The sequence below is a fragment of the Xenopus tropicalis genome, chromosome 8 (genome assembly GCF_000004195.4).
Source record: "Xenopus tropicalis strain Nigerian chromosome 8, UCB_Xtro_10.0, whole genome shotgun sequence".
In the NCBI taxonomy this organism is placed as follows: Eukaryota; Metazoa; Chordata; class Amphibia; order Anura; family Pipidae; genus Xenopus; species Xenopus tropicalis.
This window is the reverse complement of record NC_030684.2, coordinates 44,311,838-44,324,472: the sequence shown is the minus strand read 5'-3', so window position 1 is coordinate 44,324,472 and position 12,635 is coordinate 44,311,838. Positions and strand designations below refer to the sequence as shown.

The 12,635-nt window shown below is 39.2% G+C and overlaps 1 protein-coding gene across 4 annotated transcripts in view; it reads right to left on the bottom strand.

Annotated features, from left to right (window-relative positions):
* The window catches only part of zmym3 (zinc finger MYM-type containing 3), a 44,720-nt gene that overhangs the window by 13,183 nt on the left and 18,902 nt on the right, over window positions 1-12,635 (bottom strand). For all 4 annotated transcript variants that reach the window (XM_002934904.5, XM_004916819.4, XM_004916818.4 and 1 more), the window contains exons 5-12: window positions 10,566-10,638; window positions 7,435-7,726; window positions 7,144-7,321; window positions 6,056-6,268; window positions 5,780-5,930; window positions 4,856-4,971; window positions 4,426-4,512; window positions 3,340-3,490 (exon numbers count right to left, since the gene is read on the bottom strand). In XM_002934904.5, coding sequence (XP_002934950.2) covers window positions 3,340-3,490; window positions 4,426-4,512; window positions 4,856-4,971; window positions 5,780-5,930; window positions 6,056-6,268; window positions 7,144-7,321; window positions 7,435-7,726; window positions 10,566-10,638 — 1,261 coding nt within the window. The remainder of the gene's footprint in view (window positions 1-3,339; window positions 3,491-4,425; window positions 4,513-4,855; window positions 4,972-5,779; window positions 5,931-6,055; window positions 6,269-7,143; window positions 7,322-7,434; window positions 7,727-10,565; window positions 10,639-12,635) is intronic.

The following is a 12,635-nucleotide window of genomic DNA, read 5'->3' as shown; positions in this document are numbered from 1 at the left end:
GAATACGGTCATGGGAAAACGTTTCATGTTTTTCAATGTTCTTTTTCAGAACCCATCAGTTAATAGAGCTTCTCCAGCAAAACAGATTTTTTTATATTCAATTTTGAAATGTCACATGGGGCTAGCCATATTCTTCATTTCCCAGGGTGCCACAGCCATGTGACCTGTGCTCAGATAAACTTCAGTCGCACTTTACTGCTGAGCTGCAAGCCAGAGTGATATCACCGATCAGCAGAACAATCGAAAGGGAGCAAGATAGCAGCTCTTAGTAGATATCAGAACAACACTCCATAGTAAGAAATCCAAGTCCAGCTTGGGACTACTCTAGTTACATGGGAGTAGGAGAAACAACAGGTTAGCTGAAAGCAGTTCTAATGTGTAGCGCTGGCTCCTTCTGAAAGCTCAGACTCCAATATTACAAACAAAAAAAAATACATTTGTTGATTCAAGAATAAAATGTTAAATGACAGAGTGAATTATTTGCTATGTAAAAAGTGTAATTTAGAAATAAAAAGTACACCAATCCTGACAGCATCCCTTTAATACTGATACTGACACCCACTAATTTCTTTTTTTTTTTTTTTTTTTATACCTGTTGTGATTTTTTTTGTTATGAGCTTCTAAATTGTTATTAAAAAAATTTCCAAATTTTCAACTACAGCTACACAAGGCAGCCATATTTGCCCTTTTCTTCCTCACTGCCGTATAAAAGCCTTAATAAAAAAAAAAAGATAACCAATCGCAATGCCTGCTTCATTGCTTCTCCCTCCTGTTACACACACAGAAATATAGAGGATAAGCTTTGTTCTTGCTGTTCGTTGCTTGGATAAAAGGGCTCTCCCTCTCCCCCTCCTCATAGCAGAATTAGATAGCAGACACCTCAGAGTAGCTCTGAAGTAACAGTTCTCCAAGCTTGTAGTATGGGTCCCGAATACTTCCTAAACTCTGAAACGGTGTCTGCTAATTCTCTGTTCGTGTAATGACAAGGGGGAGGGGGGGGGGGAGGGTGGAAAGGGGAAAGCCCTTTGAAGCAGGCAACAGACCGCAAGAATGAAGCTTGTCTGCTAGCAATTTCTCTTGTGCCTGTAAGGGTAGAGAGAAGCATAACAAAAAGATTAGCTACAAGATAAACTCACAGACAGCTATGAAACACATTCAAATACTGCAGGCTCACAAGCATTGAGAAGGGAGGTTGCATGTTTAGTAACTCTAGCAAATGTAAACTTAGGATCCTTCCTTTGTTGTTTTTGACGTCAGCTACTCCACTTTTGACAGGCAGCTTCTGAAGCAATAGTCGGGTTGACAGACTGTTGGGTCCAGAATCTTTAATAAGATTTACTTACAAAACTTTTAGTAAGAAAAGTGCAAATTCGTTTTTAAAAAGTTGCGCCAACTAATCGTGTCTATGCCCTAAGTGCCAATAGGGCATATAATTATGTTTAAATATATAAGGGGATCATGTAATAATGTCTCTAATGCTTTATTTACTACTAGGTCCTTTCACCAGGCACAAGGGCACCCATTCCGATTAGAAGAAGGGAGGTCCCATCTGAATATTCAGCGAGAGCTGTGAGGTTATGGAATTCCCTCCCTGAATCAGTTGTACTGGCTGATACATTAGATAGCTTCAAGAAGGGGTTGGATAGCTTTTTAGCAAGTGAGGGAATACAGGGTCTATGGGCAATAGCTCTAAGTACAAGTTGATGCAGGGACTGGTCTGACTGGAATCTTCAGAAAGGGTTTTTTGCCTTCCTGTGGATCAACTAGCAGGTTGTATATAAAACGTTGATCTTCATGGACATGTCTTTTCTTAACCTAGATTACTATGTTATGTAACTATATTTGTAAAAGTAACTATAGTATGTTATACTATATTTAGTTGCATGGCCAAACACAAAACTTCTCCTGCCTTAATAAAAGTATACTACAGTAAGGACACACGGAAATAATCTACTGAAGTGCAGTGCTCTGAACTTTTACAATCTGTATTAAAGGAACAGTAACACTAAAAAATAAAAATGTTTTAAAATAATTAAAATATAATGTGCTGCTGCCCTGCACTGGTAAAAGTTGTTTGTTCACTTCAGAAAGTCTACTATAGTTAATAGAAATAGCTGCTGTGTAGCCATGGGGGCAGCCATTTAAATTGAAAAAAAGGAGAAAAGGCACAGGTTACATAAGAAGATAACAGATAAACTGTGTAGAATACAATGGGAATCTGCTACTTATCTGTTATCTGCTTAGTAACCTGTGCCTTTTCTCCTTTTTTCAATTTAAATGGCTGCCCCCATGGCTACACAGCAGGGTATTTATATAAACTGCAGTAGTGTTTATGAAGAAAACACACAACTTTACCAGTGCAGGGCAATAGTATATAATATATTAATTATTTTTATACACTTGAATTTTTTGGTGTTACTGTTCCTTTAAATTTCGTTTTTGAAATTTCAAAGCTATTAAGCATCTCATATAATGAAATGTGTAACAGTGCCACCTGCTGGTCAGTCAGGAAGAAAATTTTCAGAAGTAAAACAAAAAAGTGTTCGGATGTTCCTCTGCTCAGAAAAGAGATGGGAAAGGTCATCTGAAGTTTCTAATCTCTTCTGAGCAGAGTAACTGCTAATATAATTAATTAAAAGAGCCACCTGCTGCTAAGAATACAGAAAATGAACTGTTTAAATTACCTTTCTAAAGAAAAATTAAGTTTCTCGGAAAGACGGGTGAATTGAACCTAAAAATCCACTCCTACGGGGAGCATAAGAACAACCAACCACCCAGTGGCTATGGATGTCACATGACCCTATGCAGTAAAGCAATGTTTACAAGCTATGATGCTTTTTCCCATTAAGGGAAAGTTTTTGACTTACTACTTGATTTTCCACAACTCATGCAGACAGCATCCTGCCCATTCCCCATCCCCCCACAACATAAATTTCCGCCTCGGTCTGTGTCTCTTCTTTTTTTAAACCAAGCTAATGGGTTTGGAGGTTTGTGTCTGCTAAGGGCCCTAGTCCTGTGTGCACAAAGGTCAGTTAGTGGCATACATGACAATACTCACAACTTTGCTTTTAGGACCACATAAGCCAAACATCTGACAGAGTCAAGAAAATTACGGGCAGCTGCAGCTTCCTGCCTTCCTACCACTTCCTCATCTCAGCGCTACATACATTTCCTCTTCCATAAAAAAAATGGCCAAGAATGGTTAGCAACACCAGACTACGTAGCTCTTACATTACAGAACTCCAAATATGTTCTCTGGCCTCACTAACAGTGCTTGTTTTTGATTAATTCACACACAGCATGTGAAAACAGATGTAGAAAAAAAAGACATTTTACTACCTTCACTGCAGAAGTTTTTCTCCACACCAGAAAATCGGATCTTTTCATGGAGGAGTTTCTCTTGCTTGCAGTATTCACACTGAGACACCACCCCATGCAGCCGCTTGTAATCATCGCAGCAATCTTTACAGCAAAACTGGTATACGTGGTCCTGTAGGGCCAGAACAAATATGCAATGTGGCATTTTTCTGTAAATTATTGATCTTACAGGGAAAAAGCCATTAAAGGGGTGTTCATCTTTAAGTATTTTAGTATGTTATAGAATGCCTAATTCTTGGCAACTTTTCAGTTCATTATTTGTTATAGTTTTTGAATTATTTGCCTTCTTCCAACTCTTTGAAGTTTCTAAATAGAGGGGCAATGAACCCAGCAGCCAAAAAACTATTGCTCTGCGAGCCTACAGTTTTATAGTAACATTTTTTTAATTTTTAATGTAACTTTCTTTTTAGGCCTTCTCCCATTCATATTCCTATCTCTCATCCAAAATCTAAACTGGAGAGCACCTGAACCGAAAATTAAATAACTAAAAAAAAACTACAAATAAAAAATGAAGACCAACGGCAAATTGTCTCAGAATATTACTCTCGACATCATACAAAAAATTAACTCAAAAGGTGAACAACCCCTTTAACTTTTTTTCTTATAATCCTATCTGTGAACACAGAACCAGATAGTGTCTTGCAAGATACAATTTGGCTCTCAAAGTATTCTTCTAATTAACTAACTTTTGTTTTTATAATGGCAGTTGTGCAAATCAGAGCTAATTACAAAGGGTTTGCTAATGTGGTAGTTAACCCTCTTCTTAATACAAGATCACACATTTTAATAACTGAAGCCAGTAAATTATTACGTAAATCAATTGACTAATCAGTTTGCCAGATTAAGGGGGTTTATACAAACTAGACATGGTGAAATACCAAGAGTGTACAATATGCAAGTGAGTAAAAGAAGCACATCTTGTCATCATACATAATTATTGTATAGGATATAGGACATGGAATATATAAAATAGCTTTCAAGGTTTACCGAACTGCTAAACAAGCTTTTTATTCAGCCATTTATTCAGTAATTTTTGGGTTTTCTCACCTGCCAGTCAAGAATCTCTGGCTTTCCTGTAAACAAGTTATGGCAGTAATGGCAGTTAAGGTGTATGCCGCCTTCTGGGCTGGTGCGCTGGAAAATAGAAAGACAGCATAATAATGTGCATGATTGTGATAGAGATATTAGACTGTCAGCTTTACTGGGACAGGGACTGGTGTAAATGTATGTGAAATGTGTCAGCCCTATATAAATAAGATAATGACAATCATCATCATTAAGTACACCACTGTTATTAATCAGAAGGTTCATGCAAAATGTTTTTTTTGGATGGATGCATGCTACACTGTTATATCTCAGTCTTTGTAAGAAGAACAAATGAATGAAAACATGTACAGGAAGAGACACATCTGGGAAGACGTTTTAATGGAAAAGAGAAAATGTCACAATATAAATACAAAAACACCACCCTGCCTACCTGGAAAGTGGTCCAACAGCTTGGGCTGCAGAACTGGTAGAGAACCCTTTCGGTCTTATTATAGTATGCCGGCTCAGGTAAACTGCGCCGACACAGACTGCAAGGTCGAGCAGGACCTAATCAATGGATTAAGGAAAGGTTTAAAAAACATATTACACAAAGGAACATTAGGACAAAACAAATAAAGTTTAATTTACAATTTAATTAAAATAAAGAACGATTACCACAATTTTCTATGCCATTGGTCAATTATCCCCTATTTCATGTTTGGAAACTGAACACTGATTTTATTCAAAAAGGTTTAAGGTAGTCTTGGGTTGGCTGGGGACCATAAAAACCTTTTGGAGGGTCCCATCCAGCCCATGGGCCTCAAGTTGGGTAGTCTCCATGTCAATAATTAGGTCATTCTGTAAAATATCTATACTTTTTCTTTTTAATAAACTAATTTTGGGGGGGGGGGGTAGTTTTGCAGCACACAGTTTGAAATGAAAGGCAACTTATTTGCAATGTATGGTGTCCACCGAAGGGCCTGGCCAACCAATATCCAAATACTGTTGGATAAACAAATTATTGTGGTCCTCACCCAAACGGTCCCATAGGCCCCAATGGATGATCCAATTGTTGGCCTGATTTGGTGCAGCATGTGGGTGGCCAAATCAGGCCCATATGCACTCATTTGGCAACCTCACCAAATAATCGGACATAGCTGTGTACACAAGTTTATACTGAATCTGAATAAAACTTGTGAAACCGCCTGTCATATTTTGCAGCCTGTATTTTTGTGGCCACCTTTACTACATGTATTTAATGATAATGTTACAAAATGTTCTCCAATAGTTTCTCTCCCTGTTTTATCAACCCAATAAAAAAAAAAAAAAAAAAAAAAAATATAAGGAATAAGAGCAGCACTTGGCTACACCTTACCAGTTAACCCCGACTGCTTGACCTTATGTGAAGTGATGCAGCAGATTGAGCAGAAAAGACCCATACGACCATTTTTGTCTACATTCGAAAGCATCTCAAAATTCTTACAGAGTGTCTTGCAGTACATGCAAGGGTATACCTTGGTGTTTTTCTGCAAAGCAAAATAAACCATATTTTGTGTGTACAGAGCTAACATTGGAAAAAAAAAAAAAAACAGTGTATGTAAGACTATAGCTAAGAACAGCATCATATTCATTCTTATATATCTAACCCTACCTTTTTGTAGTTGTTCAGACAGGCTGCGTTACAGAAGCGTTTCTGCTGGCCCTCATGGAAGAGATACTCCAGTGGCAAACCCTTGTTATAAATGTAGATGCCACAGTTATCGCAGCAGTTTGTTTTTAGGCCCTTAGTGGCACGAAATTTAGTGAAACAGGAATCGCTGCACAGTCTGTGAACCACATTCCCGTTGCTAACCTCATGCTGAATCTGGAAGAATTACACAAGTAGCATGTTACATACAGAATTCTCATCCTAAATGGGGTTCTTCCTTAATAACTTCTTAATAATCATTTCATTAAAAAACAGCCAGTCAAAATAGGCCCTGGCATTTTAAGTACACAAATGAGGCCTAAACAGCCCCCCACAGCCCCTCTGGCATTTGTCAGAATCCACAGATTGCCAGCTAGGTCAGAAAACAGCTACTAGCACTATTAAAAAATCCTACCGAACAAAGTCAAACTTTCATACATGGAGGTTCTGGGTCATAATGTATTTTGCTGATTTGCAAAAGGACACGGACATTCAGAATCTCAAAATACATCAATGCTATCTAAAGTTGGCCATAAATTGGCAGGTCAGCTGAACAAATGGATTCTTGGTCTATCTGGGAGGACTCTGGCAATGGCATATTAATACTGGGAAGATGCACAAACAAATGTGGCTACATACAGAATTTGTGTGGACAGGAAACAAGTTTACCAGGTACAAAGAAATAATAATAAAAAAAAGCACAGCAACAGATTTAAGAGTAGCACTAATTTTTATTTGCATACATGAGTTGCAATATTTGCAAATGTAATTCCTTATCAAAGCAGTGTTTGTCTGTTTCTTTCTATCCTCTGCACAGCTGGTTCTGACTCTTACAAATAAGTATAAATAATATATAAATAATTTAATTGGAGCCAGCTCATTAAAGGTGGAAGTTTACATTTAATTCTATTAAAAAAAAAAAAACTATAAAAATGTTATTTGGTTCACACTGGGCAAGTCGATGAAAGTTATTACATTTCAATAATTTATCATTAAAGTCCACTTACAAAAAACAAATTCTTGCACAAAGAAAAACAATGAGTAAACCTCACCTCTCCACTTTTATGGCAGATGCTACACTTTATGATATCACCACTGTCTGAAGAAGCCTGGGAGCTGGAACGTGGCTGTGCCTCATATAATGAGAGACAGGCAGAGGAGCAGAACTCTTGGAATGATCCACCTGCCCCAGTCTGGGCAACCACTGCATCTTTGGAGGTACGGATATCCCTAAAATGAAGAGCAACTAATCAGAGCTAATGCTAAAAAAAAAAATTGGTTCCCATACAGTAAACTGATAAAGGAGCAATGGAAAGTTGAAAGCGTAAAAATATTTATCATACTTTTTACAAAAGGTACATGTCTTCTTGCCCAAGGGTTTCTTAGAGAAGGTAGTGAGACAAGCAGATGAACAGAACAGCTGGGGAAGACCCTTCCGCTGATATGCAGTCTGCCCTTTCCGCAAAGGAGTACGGCAGTTGGCACAGGTCATCTTAGTGAGTATTGGTTTAGGGGGGCGAGGTGGAATTTGGTTTCGAAGAGACATGCGTGTTGGACGGCGTGATCTAAATGGAACAAAGTCTTCGTCGGTTGGGTCATCGACCATAGCATCGGAGTCCTCATCGGAAATCTGCACTGTAAAAAAAAAAAAAAAAAAAAAGCCGCGTTATACGCACCAAAAACACAGATTTACATAAAACCCTGTAAAGAGTAAAGAAATACCTTCCCCAAACCATGTGCATCATAGGTAATCTTGCCATTCCAACAGAACAAGGAGCACTGCTTAATTACCTGAGTAAAGGTGGCCCATACACAGGCAGATTATCTGCCCGTGTATGGGGCACTCCAAAGGACCTACCTGATAACTGGCCGAAATAAGCTGGCCATATATTATAAGATTCACTTGATTGGTGAGGTCACAAAACAATCAGATTAGCCTGATATCGCCCACCTTAAAGGTTTACAAAAAAACGGATCTTATAATGTTGCCCAGCGTAACTGATTTTTTGTGTTATAATTCAGAAATACAATAATTATGAAAAACTTATGCAGAGTGTGACTCACGCAATGAATATCTTTTTACAAGTGCAGTAGGACAAGGATAACTGTGCAATTACCTGAATGTCTGACTTGTAGCCTAGTGATTTCCAGTTAGAGTGACAGAATCGGCATCAAGCTTACGAGCTGGTTCAGCACTGATGTATTATCTCTGCTGGGCATGGAAATCCCATCCCAACCCCGCATATCTAAATAAAATGATCAGGACCCTTCAAAATATTACTTGGGACCCTCTCAAAATACCCACTTGTAAACACACGTAAGCCTAATTGGCCCTCTGATAGCTGGGAACATTAGACAGTCTGTTACAAATCATAGCCGTCCAAGCACTCACATAATTACACCGTAATCCATATCCCCTGATGCTTTTGTAAAGCTTTACAGCTACTCTGCAAACACAAGAAGATGAGGGCTGTTCTGCAAGCACCAGAGTAGTATAACTCAAACAGCTGGAGGCTAGTCACACCTCCTCTGGCACAAGTTGGCTTCGCTTTGTTTTCCCAAATTAAGGGGAAATTTCCTCCTGCAGGCAACTGTGTGTGCCTTTAGAAAATGAAGCAATGCGTATGATTTTCCACTGGCGATTCACTTTATTGCCGCGCTTCAGAGAGATTAGTTGACTGTGGTAGAAAAGATTTATCTTGCGCAACTAATCTCTCTCTATAGCCGGCCATACATGCACCGATATTGTTGTACGAAACCTCGTTTCGTATGATATTCAGTGTGTGTATGGTGGCTCGACAAGATGACAATATTGATATGACGATATTGCAAAAACTGCGGATATCGGTCGTCTCGTCGAATCGCCAGATGGAGGTAGAATTTCTATTGTTTCTACCTCCATATCAGAGGATTCAGCCCTAAAAGTCAGGGGAGGGAATGAACGATCTTTCCTGCGACCAATGGTCACAGGAAAGATCGTTATTGGTATGTGTATGGCCACCTTATGGGGCATTAGCATAAGGGAAAGCTGCAAGTTTTTGATTACAGTCTTAGTCAAAATTGTTTTTGGACCAGGAGAAATTTTCTTATAATGGGAAATTCTCACTAAGTACAGAAACTTCACTTTTTCTCCTTTGGGGAATAATAATTTTAATTCTCAAAATTTTACAGATGGATGCTAGTGGTTTAAGTTGGTATTCGGTTTGTTAGTTTCTCAAAAGTCTTACGTATTATGTTCTGTATTATATCCCCAGCACCAGCTGCAAAATATTCCTACTTTGTCTCACAAAATCTTATCCCCACCCACTGCATTCCATACTTCTGCTGCCAGCATCATCTCACCTGTATCTCTTTCTCCACTGCTCCACTACTTAAGTCTCTCTCCTGGCTCCCAGTCAAGTGGCGCATTAAATATCATGTCCTTCAGAGCCCTACATTCTTCTGCTCCTATCTACATATCTGCCCTGCTCTCCCCATAAACTCCCTCCCAAGACCTGCACTCAGCTTAGGACAAGAGCTAATCAAGCATAAAATCAGGCTCAGACTGGCAATCTGTAGGTTCTGGCAAATGCCAGAGGGGCTGCTGTAAGACGCCATAGACAGTCACTATTTAGTAGGCTGATTGGGGGCTGTTTGTACTTGAAATGCTAGAATCCACTTTGAATCCCACTACGGACCTAAATAAAACCACTCACTGACTGAACCATGTCTCTGAAATGTGCCAACACCTTGCACCAGAAAAAGCTAATGTAAACACTGTGAAATTTGCTAGCGCTATATAAATGAATGAAAAAGACAATGATCCTTTCCCAATTTGTTTGTCTCATTTTTCATAAAAAGCTGTAAGCTTTTTAGGGTAGACCCCTCATCCCAAGTGTGTACTCCTAGCATTTAAATATTTTCACTTTCTAATTTAATATACCTGTTTGTGTACTTTTTTTTTTGGAAAAGACTGTAAATTTGTGGGTTATATAAACACAATACATTGCTAGTAGTCATTTGAGTGGATAAGGCATTACACAAATTGGTGCACTAAAAACAAAAAACAAACAAACAAAAACAAGGCAGCTCTATCAGCAAAGAGATCAGGGGGAAAAACAGGAGAAGTTGTTCGCATCAATGAGCCGATGCGGCCCTTATCCCTGGGGCCAAACGACCGGATTATGTAGGCGGCAATGGGACAGTCGGTTCGGGGACCGCATCAACGAGCTGATGCGTCCCCCGATCCGACTGAATCTTTTAACCTGGCTGATCGATATCTGGCCAATTTCAGGCCAGATATCGGTCGGCCAGCCCGCTCGTTTCTGCCCCTACACGGGCAGATAAGCTGCAGAGTCGGTCCAAGGGACCGATATCGGCAGCTTCTAACGGCCCGTGTATGGGGGCCTTGGGTCCCTATGCCATTCCCTGTACAAACAGCAACACAATAAATAAGGCAGGAAAGGTTCACATAAACATGAAAACCCTGACTTACTACTTTGAGATGATGCCAGTCCTTCAGCCCTCAGTGTCTCAGAGCGACGGGCACGGTCACTACGCTTCTGCTCCTTAAAGAAAATATTAGAAATCCATATTAAATAATAGTGATTGAGAAAGAAACCATATATAATTTAAGGCACATTAGTGTTGCAATACATATTCTGAAGTGGGCATGGTGCAGGTAGGATCTGGTATGTGCTGTCAGCTGACTAGAGAAAACATGAAGCTGCTTATCCCCTATACAGGATCAAAATGCATTGCCTTCATAAATCTACTACTGGTTTTATCGGATATCAGCCTGACCAAAAATTAACCCTAATGGGTCAAGCATGGCTTCGGCCCATATACAGCAGCACTAGCCGGAAAATCAGAAATGTGATTCTAGCTCACAATTTGTTCTCATATCTCAACCGTTGCAGCCAATTTTTTTTTTTTCAAATAAAGGATAAGTAAACATTTACAATAAGTTGGTGTAAAATTGATGAGAGTGCTGTTCTAAGCACTTTTGGTTAAGGACAAAGAAAAAGAGAAATTCACAATGTATATAAACTCCACCAGGGCAGAGAGTAGGAGATTTTAATTTTTTGCAGCAAAAATTAAATAATACACTGTAGTAAAATATCTTTACTGTACTGTATGCAGCAGATTAGTAGAAGTGTAGGAGGAGTATTCCCCCACCAGATGTACTTGCACTATAATTACAATTAAAAATAAAAATGCCTTTGCCAAACCGGACAATGAACTGCAGTAACACGGACCTTAATTTCCACAGCTATTAAATAAGAGAGCACACTGTTCCTCACACAGGTGCAGTTGTATAATAAGGGTAGGACTTTATTTTTTTTTTACCCTGTGAGCACCAAGATGCAATTAAAGGACCAGTAACAAAAGAATAAATTCATAAGTGTATATACCGTAACTTTAAATACTAATATTACAGCCATGCCTCCCACTGATAAAACCACTGGCAAGCCTGACTCACTGCAACATCATCTTGGTTATGTATTTTAAGTATTTCACATTTTTAGGCATACGCCACAAGGGGCATTTTGTCCTCTAAATGCCACTGTACACAGGACTGTTGACAGTCACTGTTTTTACCTGATGCAAGCAGTAGTCAAAGGGCACAGCACTGCAAAAAATAACTTCTCTTGCATTCTTGCAAACCCATAAAAATTAATTGGGGCGAGGTAACAAAAAGTAGCATGTAGCTCATCAAAACAGCCTTTAAAGGAGAAAGAAAGGCAAAGTGCCTTTCCTTCTCCTTTAAGCTTTTTAAACGTAAGCTCTAATGAACATGGCCATTTTTACTGTGTATCTGTCCAGGTATCTGAGCCCTTATCAGGAAACCCATTAGCCAGAAAGTTCCAAATTAAAGAAAGGTCATCTCCCATAGACCCCATTTTTCTTTGTAATAATGTAACAGTAGCTTGTACTTGATCCCAACTAAGATATAATTTTTCCGTATTGAAGCCAAAACAATCCTATTGGGTTTAATTACTGTTTAAATAATTTTTTTAGTAGACTTGAGGTAGGAGATACGAATTATGGAAAGACTGCTTATCTGGAAAACCCCAGGTCCCAAGCATTCTGGATAATGGGTCCCCATACCTGTATGTAATCTATAAATATCAAACAGGGGAATTCTGTTAAAACAGCTTAAAAAAAAATTGTCCATCAATAATAAAACTGCACCTAAACATCAAAGGGCTTTTTTCCCCCCGAAGGTTCTGTCCTTGCAGCAACATGCTGCCTTTCCCTGCTGTGCCCACATTTGAGCAGTACAGGGGCTGACCCACTGGAGTATAGTATATGGACAATAGTAGCAGAGGAAGGCAAAGATGGCTACAACACCTAAGGGCAAAAGCTGCCACATTTCACAGGTTGGAAGACAGGTTAGACTGTCGAGGTTGGGGTTGTTTTCTCTGGAAAAGAGGCGCTTGCGAGGGGACATGATTACTCTGTACAAGTACATTAGAGGGGATTATAGGCAGATGGGGGATGTTCTTTCCCATAAAAACAATCAACGCACCAGAGGTCACCCCTTTAGATTAGAGGAACGGAG